At 43.5% G+C, this 13,955-nt stretch overlaps 1 protein-coding gene across 1 annotated transcript in view; it reads left to right on the top strand.

The window, feature by feature from the left end:
- The first annotated feature begins 2,999 nt into the window (after positions 1-2,999).
- Positions 3,000-13,955, top strand: part of rnaseh1 (ribonuclease H1) — a 35,099-nt gene continuing 24,143 nt past the window's right edge. Inside the window, exon 1 of the mRNA XM_072561033.1 lies at positions 3,000-3,140. Coding sequence (XP_072417134.1) covers positions 3,037-3,140 — 104 coding nt within the window. The 5' untranslated portion in view covers positions 3,000-3,036. The remainder of the gene's footprint in view (positions 3,141-13,955) is intronic.

Genomic DNA, 13,955 nt, shown 5'->3' with positions numbered 1-13,955 from the left:
AAGAATTGAGCATGCATGAAACTCCACTGGGAAATAGATTGCGTGCTACCTATAGCTAATTCTCTGTATTCCACAGTACAATCCTTGCAGTCAGGAAGCATGTTATCTATAGTCTGCTGCAGAGCTCATTCTCTGAGGATGATGACATAGGACGCTCAGGTAATTCACCATCACGTCATTCCACTACACCCTTTGCCAGAACAGAGACAGCCACCTCAGTGGGAATGCATTCCTGATTATGATTTAGGGTCACAATCCAAAAAGTTTGCAGAAGCCATTGGAGATAACACATTTTAAGATCCTGACAGTTCTAATGTTTAAATAGACAGCCTTTCATGCTCCACAAATTTCTGTTTTTCCATATCCGAATCCGACCCAGCGCTGAATCCCATAAACATTTTGTTTAACCATCCTAATTGACTTTCAAAGTTCTTGATACTTCAAGGTTAAAGTTATTATTTTCATGCTCGATTTACCTTCTCACTTAATTGTTCCTCCCTATCACTGCACATTCTCCAGGCTACAAATATCATCTGCATCTCTAACCCCAGTCTCTTGTGCATCATTCCTTCCCTTCATGTGTTAATTGGCAGTCCTGTCTTGAGCTGCCTATGTTTCTGTGTGATACATCTGTAAGACTCTATGATCTCAGCACCTTCCTTTCATTTTTCAAGATTGAATTTAAATCCCAATTTTTTGTCCAAGCTAGTGGCCTCCCTTATAATTGCTTTTTCTTAGCTCAGTATCATATTTTTGATTAGGCCTTAGTGTAGTAGTTTGAACAATTCTCTGTGATACAGACATTGTTTGGAACCTTCCACTACACCCTTTGTGTGTTTTGAAGTTTTATAGTTGATAGGTGGTGATGATGGGATTGGTGCATAAATAGTTGCGATGTCCTGACAGTCATATTGAGTTTAAGGTTGAGAATAATTTGTGTACCAGTTGTGTTACATAAAAATACGCTATAAGTAAGCCTTATAGTTACTTGTAATAATTTCTGCTGGGACCACAATTATGTTACAAACTTGGTGGGTTTGTCAGGAAAAAATCATTCTTCAACTAAGAAATTTAATGTCCATGTTTTATTTTTCAATTGACTTGTATAGACTTGATTCCATGTGCTCTTAGTACAAATCTGTGGCTAACGGTGATTCATACAGTTTCACATTGGTGTTTTGTTCTGCTGCAATTACTTACATTTGGACTAAACAAGTGCAACAGCAGCCAGAGAAATACAACAGGGTAGGACTTCAATTGACCGCAAGTAGAGGTGATGACTGGATGGTGTGGCTTAGGTGATTATATCTGGGTACAAGTAGGTCATGTTGTATAAGGTAATGGTTCTGAAAGAATTAGTGAGTGGCATGGTGGCACTGCTGCCTCACAGCGCCAGAGATCTGGGTTCAATTCCTGCCTCAGGCAACTGTCTGTGTGGAGTTTGCACATTCTCCACATGTCTGCATGGGTTTCCTCCGGGTGCTCCAGTTTCCTCCCACAGTCCAAAAATGTGCAGGTTAGGTGACTTAGCCATGCTAAATTGCTCGTAGTGTTAGATGTAGGGGAGTGGATCTTGGTGGGTCTTGGTCTTGCTCTTCGGAGGGTCGTTGTGGACTTGTTGGGCTGAAGGGCCTGTTTCCACATTGTAAGTAATCCAATCTAATCACCTTCTCAAGGGCAACTATGGATGGGCATTAATACTTGCCCAACTAACAACCCTACATCTCACCAATGAATATTCAAGTGGGTGGCACCGTGGTTAGCACTGCTGCCTCACAGTGCCAGAGACCTGGGTTCAATTCCCCCCTCATTGTGGAGTTTGCACATTCTCCCCATGTCTGCGTGGGTTTCCTCTGGGTGCTCCGGTTTCCTCCCACAGTCCAAAAATGTGCAGGTTAGGTGAATTGGCCACGCTAAATTGTCCGTAGTGTTAGGTGCAAGGGTAAATGTAGGGGAATGAGTCTGGGTGGATGCGTGTCGGTGTGGACTTGTTGGGCCGAAGGGCCTGTTTCCACACTGTAAGTAATCTAATTAGTGGTGAAGATGTATTAGCTCCATTCAATATTATGATGTCACATACAGTCATTGGGAGACTAAAAGGCATTAAACATGAGTCTTTTTTGGGATGAGATGTATGCTGTACGGCTGTCAATAGACCTTAGTAATTATATCTGACCAGTAACGTTGACTGTACTTAATGTTATCATGAAATGACCGTCTTGTTAACTAAGACAAGTGCACTTTAGAGTCACCAATGGTCTGTCACTGATAATTAGACAGACTTCGGATGCTGCTTGACCTGCTGTGCATTTCCAGCACCACAGTCTAGGGTCTGGACAGAATACAGACTGGAGACGACTGGTGGCAGTGAACTATTGTAGACAACCTTTACCCTGTGTCATATGATGAGGTCCCAAAAGCGGCAATCCGGGTAATACTACAAATGCGATCAGTAGAAAGTCACCATCCCGAGGTAGGGGCGTGGTCAATTGTGAAGGTGGGGATTAGTCTATGAATGGACTTAGAATCAGCATTAAATATCAAGCAAGCTGCATAATAGCAAAATATTATGGATGCTGGAAAAATTAAACAAAATCGCTCAACAGGAGGCACTCCCCAGACGCAACTCATTTACGTTCGCAATTTGACAATCTTTCGTAGCATTCGATTCGATCCCAGTCCGGATACGCTGGTGTCATGCCAATAGTCCAGGCGGGCGATGTTTAAAGAAGATTAGTAAAATTCTGACCAAAGCCAGGTCTGTGTACTAACACCTGATGAAGGAGCGTCGCTCCGAAAGCTAGTGTGCTTCCAATTAAACCTGTTGGACTATAACCTGGTGTGGTGTGAGTTTTAACTTAGGTCTGTGTACGTCTGTGCACGCGCACTCGTGGATGATTGGGTGGTGGGACAATGCGGAGAGAAAGCAGCGCTGCATTTCCTCCTCCCAGCCTCAGGTTGTCGCTGTGGGGCGGGGGTGGGGGCGGAGCGGGGCCTCCTCAAAGGGCGAGGGCTGGCTTCGCGGAGAGGGTCTCTATGTGGCGCTTCCGTGGGTTGTTAACGGCGCTTTCGATCGGTATGAAGAAAAGGTTTTATTATGCGGTGAAGGCCGGGAGGAAGCCCGGAGTGTACGCAACCTGGTGAGTGAGTGAGCGAGCTTGTCTTCAGCTGTTGGAGGCCCTCGAGGGCAACGGGTTTATTTATTTAATTATAAAAGGTGTGGAGGGGATGTCGGGAGATTATGCTTTTCGCAGTGAGCTAGTAACGGCACAATGGGTTGAATGGCCTCTTGGTGTGTCATTCGGTGATACAGGGATATCGTTCGGCCTTTGCCTAGCCCACTCTGCAGCTCCTACACGGTGGGGGCAAGGTCCCACTGCCCCATCTACTCATCAGAATGAATAGACAAGTTAAAAATCACACACCACCAGGTTATACTTCAACGCGTTTATTTGGAAGCATTAGCTTTCAGAGTATTGCATCTTTATCAGGTTGCTGAGGAACATAAGACACAGAATTTATAGCAAAATATCCCAGCGTCATGCAACTGAAACAAGATCTATTGCTATAAATTCTGTGTCTTATGATCGTGCTCCACAGCAGCCTGATGAAGGAGCAGCGGTCTGAAAGCTAGTACTTCCAAATAAAGGTCCTTGAGGGTCATCATCTCTGGATTACTGCCCCAGGCACGTGCTAATCGGCATAGCGATAAGAAAATTAAGGAAGTAAACGGGTGGCTAAGAGATTGGTGAGGGAAAGAGGGATTCCATTTCATGGGACACTGGCATCTGTTTTGGCACTGGAGTGATATATACTGATGGGGTGGACTCCACCTGAACTGCTCTGGAACCAGTGTTCTGGTGAAAAGGATAAATACAGTGGTCACTAGGACTTTAAACTTGAGAAGGTAAAAACAATGACTGCAGATGCTGAAAACCAAATACTGGATTAGTGGTGCTGGAAGAGCACAGCAGTTCAGGCAGCATCCGCTTTTGCTGCTCGTTGGATGCTGCCTTAACTGCTGTGCTCTTCCAGCACCACTAATCCTTTAAACTTGAGAGTCTGGGGGGAGGGAAAGTGAAAACAACAGGGAGTATGGGGCCAAGTAGAAAGATAAGCAGCAGGTTAGCATGTGTGCAGGGTTTAAGTTCAAGGCAGACTAGGAATGAAGCAAAAAGGAAAGATAACTTAGGACACGTTACGAGAGATGTTGGAAATGATGAGGATAAGAAAATTAGCATTAAGGTGCTTTACCTGAATGCTTGTAGTATTTGTAACAAAGTAGATGAATTAATGGCACAAATCATTGTGAATGATTATGATGTGGTTGTAGGGGGTTCAGGACTGGCAGTTAAACATCCAAGGACTTACCACTTAGCGAAAAGACAGGAAGGTGGGCAGAGGAGGTGGGGGTTGCCTTGTTAGTTAAGAATGAAATTAAATCTATGGCATTGAATGACATAGGGACAGGTGATATGGAGTCTGTGTGGGTGTGGGTGGAGTTGAGGAACCACAAAATCATAATGGGAGTTACATACAGACCTCCCAGCAGTGGTCAGGACCAGGGGTGCAAGATATACCACGAAATAGATAGGGCATATCAGAAAGACAAGGTTACAGAGATCATGGGAGACTTCAGTATGCAAATGGACTGGGTGAATAATGTTGCTGATGGATCCAAAGAAAGGGAATTCATAGAATGCTTACAGGATGGCTTTTTGGAACAGTTTGTGATGAAATCCACAAAGGAGCAGGCTATTCTGGAATTAGTGCTATGTAATGAGCCAGACTTTATAAAAATAGGGGAACACTTAAACAGCAATTGTAATATGGTAGAGTTCAGTTTGTAGTTTGAAAAAGAGAAGGTGAAATCAAAAGTAATGGTGTTACAGTTAAATAAAGGTAATTACAGGGGCATGAGAGAGGAACTGACAAAAATCAACTGGAAACAGAGTCTAGTGGGGAAGAGCAAAAATGGCAGGAGTTTCTGGGTGTAATTGAGGGCACAGTACAGAGGTACACCCAAAGTAAAGAAAAATTATCCATTTTTTTTGGAGGGTGGGGATTAGACAGCCATGGCTAATAAAGGAAGTCAGGAAATGTATCAAAGGAAAAGAGAGAGCCTATAAAGTGGCCACGAGCACCGGGAATTCAGAAGATTGGGAAGACTACAAAAACAAGCAGAGGATAACAAAGAGAGAAATAAGGAAGGAGAGGATTAAATATGAAGGTAAGCTAGCCAGTAATATTAGAAGTGATGGTAAAAGTTTATTTCAATACATAAGAAACAAACGAGAGGCAAAAATAGAAACTGGGTCGTTCCTAATTGATGCAAGAAGGTTAGTGATGGGAGAAAAGGAAATAGCTGAAGAACTTAATATGTACTTTGTGTCAGTCTTCACAATAGAAGAAATGAGCAATATCCCAACAATTAAGGAGATTTGGGGGCAGAGTTGAGTATGGTAGCCATTACAAAAGAGAAAGTGCTGTAAGGTCTAAAAATTGATTAAATCTTCTGGCCCCAATGGGCTACATCCTTGTTCTGAGGAAGGTGGCTGAGGAAATAGTGGAGGTCTTGGTGGTGATCTTTCAAAAATCACTGGAGTCAGGGGAAGTCCCAGATGATTGGAAAATCACTTGTAACTCCTTTTGTTTGAGAAAGGATCAAGACAAAAGATGGAAAATTATAGGCTGATTAGCCTAACCTTGGTTGTAGGTAAAATTCCAGAGTCTATCGTTAAGGATGAGATTTTTTAAACATAAAATTACCCTTTATGCAGATGATGTTCTTCTATTCCTCAGTAATCCTCTGATGTCCGTACCTCGCCTAATCCAAGTTATTAATACATTTAGCGTATTCTCAGGCTATAAAATTAATTTTTCAAAATCGGAGGCTATGCGAATGGGTGGCCTTGCTATGATACCCCACTTAGTGGACGGATCTCTTTTTCCCTTTCGTTGGTCCCTGGAGGGCTTCTTATATTTAGGCATTTTTATTACCCCAGTATTTGGTCAGTTGTATAAGGCTAGTTTTGTGCATTTACTGGAAAGGATAAAGCAGGACCTCCAGCGATGGGGAGACCTTCCAATTTCCTGGTTGGATAGAATAGCACTAATTAAAATGAATGTCCTGCCCCGTCTCCTATATCCTATGAGAATGCTTCTGGTGATGCTGCCGAGGATGGCTCTACGTAAATTATATGGCTGGCTGGGTTCCTTTATCTGGAATCATAGACGGCCCCTCATTAAGCTGAAGAAGCTACAGCTTCCACAGGCAAGGGGAGGATTGGACTTCCCAGATTTTAGGAAATATCAGTTAAGTTCCCTATTAAGTTACATAGCTGATTGATTGGGTCTTGTCTGATTCACAATCTGGTTGGATATCGAGGCCTCTCAAGTAAAATACTCACTCATTAACCTTTTTTTATTTTCAGACAAGAGGAAAATCATTACAGATCACTGTAAAAACCCTATAATACTAAACACAATTTAAGGCTTGGAATATAATGCGGCAAAATGAGGGTAATTCACATAAACCATCCCCCTATGCACCGATAGTGGGAGCATGGTATTTTTTCTTTTGTTAAATTTTGGCTATTGTATATTTGATTTAATTGTATATCCATGTTTATATTTGAGAGTTTTGTTTATTTTTGTAAACTTGTAAAAATGTTAAATTTCTAATAAAAATATCTTTTTTAAAAAAATGAGATTTTTAAATTCGTGGAAGTGCAGGGTCGGATTAGAACAAGTCAGCATGGATTTAATAAGGGGAGGTTGTGCCTGACAAAACTGTTAGAATTCTTTTGAAGAGATAACAAGTAGATTAGACCAGGGCAACCCAGTGTATGTTATCTATCTAGACTTTCAAGAGGCTCCTGAGTAAGGTGAGGGCCCATGGTATTCGAGGTGAGCTACTGGCATGGATTGAGGATTGGCTGTCTGACAGAAAGCAGAGAGTCGGGATAAAATGTTCTTTTTTGGAATGGCAGCTAATGACAAATGATGTCCTGCAGGGTTCAGTGTTAGGGCCACAGCTTTTCACATGAAGGGACTGGGGGCATTCTGGCAAAGTTCACCGATGATACGAAGTTAGGCAGACAGGCAGGTAGTTTGAGGAGGTGAGGAGGCTGCAGAAAGACTTAGACAGTTTAGGACTGTGGTCCAGGTAATGACTGATGAAATTCAACATGAGCAAATGCAAGATCTTGCACTTTGGAAAGAAGAATACAGGCATGGAATATTTTCTAAATGGTGAGAAAATTCATAAAGCCAAAGTACTAAAGGATCTGGGAGTGCTAGTCCAGGATTCCCTAAAGATTGACTTGCAGGTTGAGTCCGTGGTTAAGAAAGCAAATGTAATGTTGTTGTCATTTATCTCAAGAAGGTTGGAATATAAAAGCAGCAATGTGCTACTGAGACTTTATAGAACTATAGTTAGGCCCCATTTAGAAAACTCTGTCCAATATTGGGTCTACACCTCAGGAAGGACATACTGGCACTGGAGTGTGTCCAGCAGAAATTCACACGGATGATCCCTGGAATGGTAGACCTAACGTACAATGACCAGCTAAGGATCCTCGGATTATATTCTTTAGAGTTTTGAAGATTGAGGGGAGATCTAATTGAAATCCCAAGATAATGCATGGCTTAGAAAGGGTGGATGCTGGCAATTTGTTTCTGTTAGGCAGGGAGACTGGGACCTGTGGGCACAGCCTTAAAATTAGAGGGGGTCCATTTAGAACAGAAATGAAGAGGTATCTCTTCAGCCAGTGAGTGTGGGCCTGTGGAATTAATTTCCATGGAGCACAGTGGAGACCAGAATGTTAAATGTCTTCAAGGCAGAGATTGATTAAATTCTTGACCTTGCAAGGAATTGAGGGCTACGGGGAGAGTGCAGGTAAGTGGAATTGAAATGCCCATCAGTCACGATTGAATGGCAGAGTGGTCTCGATGGGCCGAATGGCATTATTTCCACTCCTATGTCTTATGGTCTTAAATCTGTTGGACTATAATCTGGTGTTGTGTGTGGTTTTTATTTAAATTGTCCAGCACTGGCACCTCCACGGAATGAATGGGAGCAATGTCAAGTCGTGAATGGGAGAACAAAAAACCTTTTCATACAATGAGTGGTTTGGTTATGGAAATGTGAAGGAAGCAGGTTGAATTGAGGCATTCACGAGGGCATTGGATGATTATTTTGGCTAGAAATGGTGTGCAGGGCTATGTGGGAAAGGTAGAAGATTGACACTAGGGAATGAACTAGTGTAGTTATGATGGGCAAAATGGTTCCTCTTGTGTTTACAGTGATTCTGTGGAAGGATGGCACTCCTTATTGAGTTGGAACTGATGTGATTCAAAAAGTGTGGCTGGAGAAAAGCGCAACAGGTCAGGCAGTATTCAAGGAGCAGGAGAATCAATGTTTTGGGCATAAGCCCTTCCACAGGAATTTGGGGGATGGGTGCCGATAGATAAATGGGAGTGGGTGGGGCTGGGGGAAGATAGCTGGGAAGGCAGTAGGTAGATGCAGATGGAGGGGCGGTGGTGGGAAGGAATGTGGCTAGGTGGGACTGTTTGATAGGGTGGTGCCGAGTTGGAGGTTCGATTTTGAGATGAGATGGGGGAGTGGAGGAGATGTGGAAACTGGTGAAATTGACGTTGATGCCATGAGATTGCAGGGTCCCAAGGTGGAAGATGAGGCATTCTTCCTCCAGGTGACTAAGATTTGGCAGTGGAGGAGGCCCAGGACTTGCATGTCTTTTGGCAGAGTGGGAGAGGGAGTTGAAGTGGTTGGCCACAGGGTGGTGGGATTGTTTGGTGAGTCTGTCCCAGAGATGTTCTCTGAAATGTTCTGCGAGTTGACATCCTGTCCTATCAATGTCGAGAAGACTACATCAAGACAACAGACACAGTAGGTGAGGTGTTTGGGTGTGCAGGTAAATCTCTGCCGGATGTGGAAGGATCGTTTGGGGCCTTGGTTGGAGGTGAGCAGAGAGGTGTGGGCACACGTTTTACACTTCTTGCAGCAGCAAGGGAAGGTGCTAGGAGTGGAAATTGGGTTGATGGGGGTGTGGACCTAACGAGGGAGTCATGGAGGGACCTCAACTATTGCCTTCCCAGCTAGCTCATTTCCCCCCCCCCCCCCCCCAACCCCACCTTCTTGATGAAGAGTTCATGCCTGAAACGTCAATTCTTCTGCTCCTCAGAAGGCATAACAAAATGGATTGATATTGATGCTTGTCATTGTTTGGAACATGATTTTGCGATGCATATATTCTTGTTAGTCTCATTCATTGTTGGCTGTGATGGGTCTTCATGTAACTGAACAGGCCCATTCTTAACCACCTGGTCTTTGCTTATGCAGAGCAGGATGCCTTGAGAATTAGGGGGATTAAAAGTGAAGAATTTTGTCTTTTTTTTGTCACTGTTCTGCCTCATGATCTTCTTATTTAAGCATAATTTAACTTGATTGTCAGATTGTCGCTATTTTGTGTGACTTGGAATAAATATTTCCTTGTCATTAAAGTCAGTGTACTTCAAGGAAAGCTTTATAATGACTTTTGAATTGTACTTTTTGTGTCTTTCTGGAATGTTGTGTATCTGAGATGTGAGAAGACATGAGCTGGCAGAGATGCTTTTAGCCACCTGATGTCCAGTCTATTAAACTTGATTTTGCAAAAGTTTTACCTGAATGCTTGTGAAGTTGCCTTTAAGAATGGAACACAACATTGCTGCTGGAATTTCTCGCACTTTTGCGGTCATATTACAGTACGGGGGTGTAGTGACGAAAATGCTCTGGATGTCCTTTTGATAACTCACACACCCAGTATGCTTGATTCCAGTCCAGATTTTGGACCCCTCCATCTCCATCAACGATGACCAACTCAACACTGACATCTTCTACAAACCCACTGACTCCCACAGCTACCTGACTACACCTCCTCCCACCTTGCCTCCTGTAAAAACACTCTCCCTTATTCCCAGTTCCTCTGCCGCATCTGCTCCCAGGAGGACCATTTCCACCACAGAGCACACCATATGTCCTCCTTCAAAGACTGCAATTTCCCCTCCCACATGGTCGATAATACCGTCCAGCGCATCTCATCCACTTCCTCCACCTCCGTCCTCAAACCCCATCCCGCTGACCACAAGGACGGAATCCACACATCCCCACCCCACCCCCCTCCCTGGTCCTTAGACATTGCATCATCCTGTGCCATTTCTGCTACGTACAAACAGACCCCACTACAGAGATATATTTCCCTCCCCATCCTTAGCTGCTTTCCGTAAAGACCATTCCCTCCGTGACTCTCTCTTGTCAGGCCCATAACCCCCATCAACACTCCTGTGCCTGGCAGCTTCCCCTGCCACTGCAGGAATTGAAAAACCTGCACCTCCCCCCACATTCTTACAAGGCCCCAAAGGAACCTTCCACACCCATCAGAGTTTTATCTGCACTTCCACACATGTCATTTACTGTATCCATTGCTCCCAATGCAGTCTCCTCTACACTGGGAGACAGGACACCTACTTGCAGAATGCTTCAGAGAATATCTCTGGGACACCCGCACAAACCAGCCCCACTGCCCCATAGCCAAACACTTCAACTCCCCTTCCCACTCCACCAAGGATATGCACGTCCTGGGCCGCCTCCATCGCCACACCTTAACCACCCAACGCCTGGAGGAAGAACGCCTCATCTTCCGCCTTGCTACCTCATGGCATCAATGCGGACTTCATCAGTTTCTCATTCTCTTTTCCCCCCCCCCCCCCAACCCAGTTCCAACCTTCCAACTCAACACTGCCTTCATGACCATCCTTCCCACCCATCTGCTCCACCCTCCTCTCCAACCTATCACCATTACCCCCACCTCCATCTACCTATTACACCCTCAACCTCCTCCTTTCTTTCCCCCCCCCTCCCATTTATCTCTCCACTCCCTTTGCTCACAAACCTCATTCCTGATGAAGGGCCTTTGCCTGAAACATCGATTTCCTGCTCCTCGGATGCTGCCTGACCTGCTGTAGTTTTCCAGTACCACACTCTCGATTCTGATCTCCAGCATTTGCAGTCCTCACTTTTTCTCCCAGATTTTGAAGGTGTCTGTTTCAGATCTCCTGCTCAGCATGGTTGAGTCATAACTCAAATTCTACAATTGTTTTAATGTTAAAATTTCTTGGACATTTTTATTGAATATATCTACTGAATCACATGTTGAGAATGTGCTGCTGGAAAAGCACAGCAGGCCAGGCAGCATCTGAGGAGCAGGAGAATTGATGTTTCGGGCACAAGTCCTTCATCCGGAATCACATGTTTTGGTCCGGTTGATGAACATAATGAAGGGTTTGTTATGGCATTTACAACTTTTATTTTTCTTGGATTAGTCTTGCAACAATGGCTATACCAGAGGTTCCTTTACAAAGGTCTAACCCACACTGTCTCTGAGATTTTCTCATCCACAAATGTAGCAGAGAATATGCATCAGGACTTTCCCTGCTCTGAACAAGCAAGGAATGCCTTTATTGTCATCAGCATGTTTTATTTTCCTCTTTTTTTTTTAAGATGATTAACGTGTTTGCATTCCTGAAATTTGGTTGAGGGTTGTTTCTTTCATTTCTCTTTTGTTTTTCCCGCTCCCTCATCATACCCTGAACAACTTTCAACTCTGCAGGATTAATGCTTGAAGTCTTGATGTGAGCAAAAGTTGCCCTGGTAGACATAAGTTGCAATACTAGGAGAAAGTGAGGACTGCAGATGCTGGAGATCAGAGCTGAAAAATGTGTTGCTGGAAAAGCACAGCAGGTCAGGCAGCATCCAAGGAGCAGGAGAATCGACGTTTCAGGCATAAGCCCTTCAGGAATAAGCTGCAATACTGTCAGGGTCATGGGCTTTTTGTTTTCCACCTATTAATTGCACACTGCAACTCATTCCCATGAATTCCACTGTAGGCTACTGCAGGTGGCCTGGAGAGTATTGGCTGCCACTATGATCTCAAGGTTGGGGAGTTTTAGAAATTATTTTTCCAGTTTAGGATAGCATTGCTATTCTTGAGAGAAACACCAACCTGTGAGGTCCATTTGACCTTGATCTATAGCTGTTAGGCTTTGGTCTTCCCACAACTGTGCTGGCAGGTGGGACTAAATTGGGTTGGGATATCTGGTCAGCATGGACAGGTTGGACTGAAAGATGTGTTTCTATGCTGTATATATCTACGACTCCATAACTATCTTTCATTTTCCAAACTTTTCCCTGGATGTAGGGCTTGATAAGACCTTAAGGAATAGAAATATAAGTAGGCCCCATTCAGCTCCATCAAACTGCTCCAACAGTCGATAGGATTATACCTGATCTGACATTACTTATGCCCTTTTCTGCTCTTACCCCATAACCCTTGATTCCTGATTACTGATGAAGAATACATGTGGCTCAGCCTTATGCACAAGGTTACAACTTTCTGTATCAAGGAGTTCCTCTGAAGAAGTTCCTCCTCCTCTCAGTCTTGTCTTGATGCTTCTATTCTGAGACAAATGCATACTCTGGTCCAAGACCCACTCCCATGAGGGGAAACATCCTCTGAGCATTTCCTTTGAAGCCCTTGGAATGATCTTTGTGATGGCATCTTTTGATTTGTAACCTTGAGTTCTGACAGGAAGGGAAGACTGATTGGTTTTGTTTTAGGCGTTCACATGTATCAGCATTATTTTCACTGAGTCAGTCTTAAAAACAATACATTGTGCAGTTCACTGATTTAGAGTGGAGTTTCATACAAGCTGCTTTTATTTGATCTCTTTGTCTCACTGTAGTGCTTAGATTTCAAATATTTCTGTTTATGTACGCTTTCATGTGCCGATCCAGTGCCCGGATCTCCTGCTCTTGCTTTGTCAGCAGCAGTTTCAATTTTCTTTTTTTTTGAGTTTTGCAAAGTGCTGCTGTTGCTCCACTGAGCTGAAAAGCTCTGAGGTCGAAGCAGTGGCTGTGGGTGCACCCAGCACCGTAGAGGAGTGCCCTGCCTGCTGTGCTTCCCTAGCTCCCTTTTCCTTTAGACATCTTCGTTTAGAGTCCAGAGCTTCCAAATCCTAATCTAAAGGGTTCTAGGTGTTCTACCTGCTTTGTATTAAAACCTTTCTGGTGAGGGGGTGTGGGTAGGAGCCCACCTTGCCTGAGGTATGGCACAGAGCAGACTGCCACCTTTTTCAATCTCCCTCTTTGTTTATGTCTGATGACAGCAATGTTAGCTAGACTGGAATAAAGCAGCAAGGGTAGCCAATTCAACCCATTAGACCTGCACTGCCATTCATTTAGTTCTTAGGTCATGGTCTATCTTAGTGCAGGAAAGTGGCACGATCTTCATATTCATTTAATCTAATTGGTATCCAGAAATCCATAATCTGTTTCTCACCTCAACCTTCACAATAAACAACCAGATTGCATTTATTTCAATTTTGCACTCTTAACTTGGGAAATTTTGGGTTAAACTTGTCAATATTTAGCTGTTGAAATGTTGTCAGGAATGTTCAGGTTTTGTTGTTGCTGAATTATTTTTAGGCTTAACTAGGTAATTTTTAGGTAAATTAGAAACAAGAGTCTTTATTATCCTTCTGTTCCCTACCACTATTTTTAATAATAGCAAAGATTTCAAAAATTCAGTTGTGAATGCGCATCCTTGCAACTTTTGAATGATTAGATTGAAAAGCAGTAGACCATCTGTGGTAAATGTTTACAGACTCACAACTGCAATACTTTCCTTAGGTTAACGTTATAGGTATTAGATTAAATCCAAAAGTAACAACAACATTTGAAAAGCCAAGAAAGCTGGGTATCAGGTTTAATTAGTGACAAGTGTTTTAAATGAAAAATTGGCTGCTGGTCGCCAGTGCTTTCCATCTAACATGACCAATCTTGTACAATTGGAGTATTTTACTACCTATTTGCCATGATCACAGCTGGTATGCTG

This window comes from Chiloscyllium punctatum, chromosome 3 (genome assembly GCF_047496795.1).
Source record: "Chiloscyllium punctatum isolate Juve2018m chromosome 3, sChiPun1.3, whole genome shotgun sequence".
In the NCBI taxonomy this organism is placed as follows: domain Eukaryota; kingdom Metazoa; phylum Chordata; class Chondrichthyes; order Orectolobiformes; family Hemiscylliidae; genus Chiloscyllium; species Chiloscyllium punctatum.
Note: the sequence above shows the minus strand (reverse complement) of the source record. Positions and strands in the feature narration are given on the sequence as shown.